Raw genomic sequence first — 4,601 nt, 5'->3', positions numbered from 1 at the left:
GAAGTCTGCACAGTCGGCCTGCGGTCCCTGCCGCCTGGTGACTGCCATCTTGTGTTCCTCCTCCTCCTCTAACAGAGCCACATTCCGGCCCTGTCGGTGAACGTAGTACGCCCTCTCCGTAGAACGAGTGTGCGTACTTCGTGCGAGGAAGTCCTCACAAGAGCGCCGCTACGCCCTGTACTGGAATACGCAGCGTGCTGGCTTCCACTTGGCTTTTCATTAAGGCACAAGACTGCCTGCACAATGGCTGCATGCGTCGATTCTCACAAAGCGAAACAACAGGACTCAGGTGTGGGGCAAGAGTAGCCTGTAACTTCCTTTCGGATCCTTATCTTCGAGACACCGAGCAGCGAGCTGTGTTCTTCGATCATCGACGCAGACTCAGCGTGAGGCCTTTGTGGGCTGTCCGACTGCGTGCTGTTTGTATCGATGGGGAAGCGCATACCGCCACCCGGTGCCTCGGGAACACTCCGGTCGGTTTCGGATTACTCCACACGCAGTATGGCGGAACTGAACCGCGAACTGCGGAATCTGTCATGCTATTTAGCGCCGCGGGTGAAAGTGGCTTGGGCTGTCATTTCTTCCTAGTACAAGAGAGTTTCGCACGGTTCCGACTTCACCGGACACAGCTCATCAGACGCTATCACGTCCAGTCCGCTATGCCCAAACAAGCCTCTTTTGCTTCCGGGTTCTAGCAAAATGGAGTCTGCAGCTACGTCACCGTGCTCACTTCCGGTAACCCCCCCCTTCTCACCACTAGTAGGGGGCTGTAGTGAGGACTTCGCTGCCACACAATGTGAGAGCGAGGGAAGGGGAAAGGGAGGTCGCGACTCAAAACCAGCGAGCGCCTCAAGAGAAACAAGCCTGCTGGGCGTGATGAAGGTCAGCGTGCCGCTTCTTTCGAAGGAAGATGCTATAGAACGGGAACGCCGCTTCCTCAATGAGCGCATGCAAGCACTGAAGAAACAGAACCTTGAGCGGAGACAACGAGCTGCCGCCAGACATCGTTTGATGCTAGCGACGGTAGAGCGCGAGCGGGCTGCTGCCCTTGCTGACAGGCACAAGAAGGTACAGGCAGGAAAGGTGCTTCTGCAGAGAGGCCTGGCAGCGGCCGTTGGAAGTGGGTCAGCTACCAAGACTTGCGCCAAGAGAAGCGCGTCGGATTCGCCTTCCGAGAGCACGCGTCGGGTTCCTTGTGCATCGGGGCGAGGAGGGAATGAAGAGATGCCCAGGCATCCCCCCCCACGTTCACTCCCTCGCTCAGGGCAAAAGCCCATCTGTCGGAGTTCTTCTGGCCTGCCGCCGTTGCCTTGTAAAAGCGTAAGAGAACGTCTGTTCCCGGGGTGCCTTAATAGCTCGGAAGCCCGGTCAAAGGGCGTTTCACCTCGACAACGTGACGAAATCGAAGAAGTGACCCCCGCGTCAGAGCTGCCACTACTGCGGCGTTCTGTTGCCGCATCAAGGGACATCGCAGCCCCAAGCCCTGGGTGCTGGGGCGGCTCCTCCGAGCCGTACGTAGAGGAGTGTGGCTCCAGCCTTCCACACTCCCGCAACCGCTCATCCGCAGCGCAGGACAGTGTAACCGCTTCAGTACCGTTAGCAGAAAAAGCACATCAGGACTGGCTGAGTGGCAGTATCGCTGCCGGGACCGGCGAGCCTTACGACTGCAATCGGCCTGGGCACTTAAAGTATGGTGACCGAGCTTGCCATCAGTCGAAGCTTCACTCCCATTTAGGAATAGGGATGTCACCACTGAAACCGACACAAAGGAGGCTGGCGCACATTACGGCAAGCAAGCTGGAAGACGAGCCCAGGAGGGTAGACTGCTGTTGGCACCGAGATACGGAGCGACAAGGTCACTCGTGCTGTCCGGACGCGAGGCCTCCTCCGAGACAGCTGCCTTCCAGTGGTGCTCTCCAAGTCTCTGACCAAGAAGAATCCTGCGTCACGTTGTTCCCTCGCTCTTCAGGGAGCGGTCCCTCGCAACAGAATGACTCTTCCAGTCTTTTGAGAGAGAGGGCAGGACTCAAAGCTGCTGGTGCGTATTGTCAAGCGAGCGCGTTCATGTGTCGCCGGTGCGTAAACGCCAAAATAGCGGAAGACAGACCTCAGGGCGCACACCGAGCTCTCCTCACAAGGGAATCGAGCCGCCGGAATAGCGCGTTCCAAGAACCTCGTCAACTCCTGTGTGAGTACCATCCAGAGCGACGAGCGCCGGGCCGGCGGAAATCTCCAGCAGGGCAGGACAGCGACCCTCCCGACAGAGCAAGAGAAGATGCAGTTTGGCAGAGCACTCGCACTCATGATCTCGGCATTGTGCCATCTGGGAAGACAAGATACCGAGATAATGAGAAGTCATCGGGTGATGGTAGGCCGGGGGAACCTCGGGGACGAGAGCTTGTTTCGGCGAACCTCGAAGACAACACGAGACCTGAAGACACGTGTGAGAGTGAACGCCACGGCTCAGATAACGATCGTGGACAGACAAAGCAAAAGTCCCAAGTCAAGGTAGCAAACAGGAAGCTGAAATCGTTGATTGAGAGACAGCTGACCAGCTTGCAAGAAGACCGCCAAACGTCATCGCATACAGGCCCCTCGTGCCGGTCCAGTGAGAGGCAGTCCATTGTCTCGCGCAGCCGCAGCCGCCAGGTTCCGCAGCTTGGAGAGCCTGCAGGAAACACCCGTTTCTCTCACCAAGCTTCTACAACAGAGTGCAAATGCACTACAAGTGATCGCGGCCACAAGGTGGCGGCTCCGGTTCGTAGCCTGGCTCCTAGCAGGAGGAGAACGGGCCCTGCTGTCTTCACTTCCAGGTGGAACGGCTCCCGAGATGATGTGACTCACAAGTATTCGGCGTACTCTACAAGTAGCGAGGCTCGACGAGTACTTTCTGGATGCTGTGGCGGGCATTCAGACCTCCGGGAGAGGCCCTCATCTTGCAGTCTTCCTCGGCACACTCCAGATGAAGAGCCGGGTGACCAGTCATTCTCCGCACCTGCAACTTACGCACGCGTCAGTCCCGTAGTTTGCGGCCACGAGACATCAGGGGGGTCTTACTCGTATCTACGTGGGCCTCCACCTCGGTTCTTGTCCTTTCGTGGAAGCTCAGGGGAAGCTTCGCCGTTCGGCTCAAGAAGCTCCCTCTCCGATCCAGCTGTCTCCCTGGACAGTTGTATTGGTTCACATGCCGGCCATTCTCCTACCACAAGACCTTCGGATCTCCCATGCTCTCGGGGCGCGCAGCGGCGCCACGCTGGAGGAAGGCTGCCACCCCTCCCTCCACGTGCCCGCCAGGGGCGACGATTAGAAAGCCTCGCATGTGACTGCTGCGCCACTGCTCTTTCGCAAAAGCCGAAGGCGAATAGCAGCATCCAGGGACTGCCTGGCTGTTGCGACCCTCCGGACTATGTAGATGTCCCCACTACTGCGCACTCGCAAGCCCGACAAAAGGCGACGGGAAAAGAGAGATCTGCGATTGAGGGCTGTTGCAGTCGCCGAGATACCAGCCGGTGTCACAGCAGCGAGTGCAGCGACAGTGAACAGGAATGTGGACATTGTCGCGGTCGAGTTCAAAGTCGCAACACCTACCTGTGCAACCGGAGAAGAGAGGCGGAACCGCCAGATTGCAACTGTTGTTGCTCCTCTTCTCGTCAAGGTCATCATACACCTACAGCTCTCCGATGGCTAAGCGATGATATGTCTCGAAAAACGAAGGCTCTTGAAGATGCAGAGCGGCGTGTCGAGGAGCGCTTGTTGATTCTTGACGTCAATCAGATGGTGTTGGAACAGCAAAGCGAAAGACGGAAACAGCTGCATCAGCAGAAGCTCATGACCTTACTGGAGCAACGAGGGCGTCCGGAAGCCTTAGCCGACCAGAGTCGTGCCGCTACAGACATGTGTACTAATCGCCCGGCAAAAGCGTGCTGCGAGTCATCCGAACATTCACAAAGCAGCTTTGCTAATGAGAAGGGTTTGATAGAGCCTGTTGTCTCGCTGAGTAGTGCGCCCACTCGAGCTGGAACAGATGGCACTTTAGATAGAAACAAACTTGGGCAGAATGCTGCTGATACACGCACCGCTTCCGGATCTTTACCCGCAGTCCGCCTGGATGAAAAAGCGTGTTTGGATGACAGGAATACATGCTCTATGAAATCGCGCATCCCGGGACCGAGAAGCTTGCGTACAGGTCGGCGCCAATCCCAGCGGTCATTACAACTGCGTGCACGGGAAAACTCTTGTGCACCACGGCTTTCCGCCGAGGGTGAGGACACATCACAAGCTCACCCCCGTGTTGTCTGACCATGTCAAAACAAACCTTACAGCTCCTGTTGGAACTCCAGGCGTCCTAGCGTCTTAGGGCAAGGTGGATTTCCTCCTGCACAACCCCCGGGCACTCCTGTTACCCCTCCACAGCTCAGTAAAAACCCACGGGTTGACAGATCTCGATCACAGCGTTACTTGTACGCTTCTTTGAGCGGCACATAGCGCGGAATGGATCTCCAGCATTTCCCCAGAGAGGGAGGGAATGCACAGCTACCGGTAGCTCGATTGTGCTACACCCCCAGTGTATTGTCTGAACTAAGGACATCGGTCACTCCTAT

General features: G+C 57.0%; 1 protein-coding gene across 1 annotated transcript; it reads right to left on the bottom strand.

The window, feature by feature from the left end:
• Positions 1-2,183: 2,183 nt before the first annotated feature.
• Positions 2,184-2,663, bottom strand: CSUI_008849 (uncharacterized protein). The gene has a single exon (XM_068068971.1). It carries the CDS (start codon positions 2,622-2,624, stop codon positions 2,301-2,303), a length of 324 nt encoding a protein of 107 aa, XP_067919048.1. The 5' UTR covers positions 2,625-2,663; the 3' UTR covers positions 2,184-2,300.
• Between the last annotated feature and the right edge of the window lie 1,938 nt (positions 2,664-4,601).

This window comes from Cystoisospora suis, assembly GCF_002600585.1.
Source record: "Cystoisospora suis strain Wien I chromosome Unknown contig_5099, whole genome shotgun sequence".
Classification (NCBI taxonomy): Eukaryota; Apicomplexa; class Conoidasida; order Eucoccidiorida; family Sarcocystidae; genus Cystoisospora; species Cystoisospora suis.
Note: the sequence above shows the minus strand (reverse complement) of the source record. Positions and strands in the feature narration are given on the sequence as shown.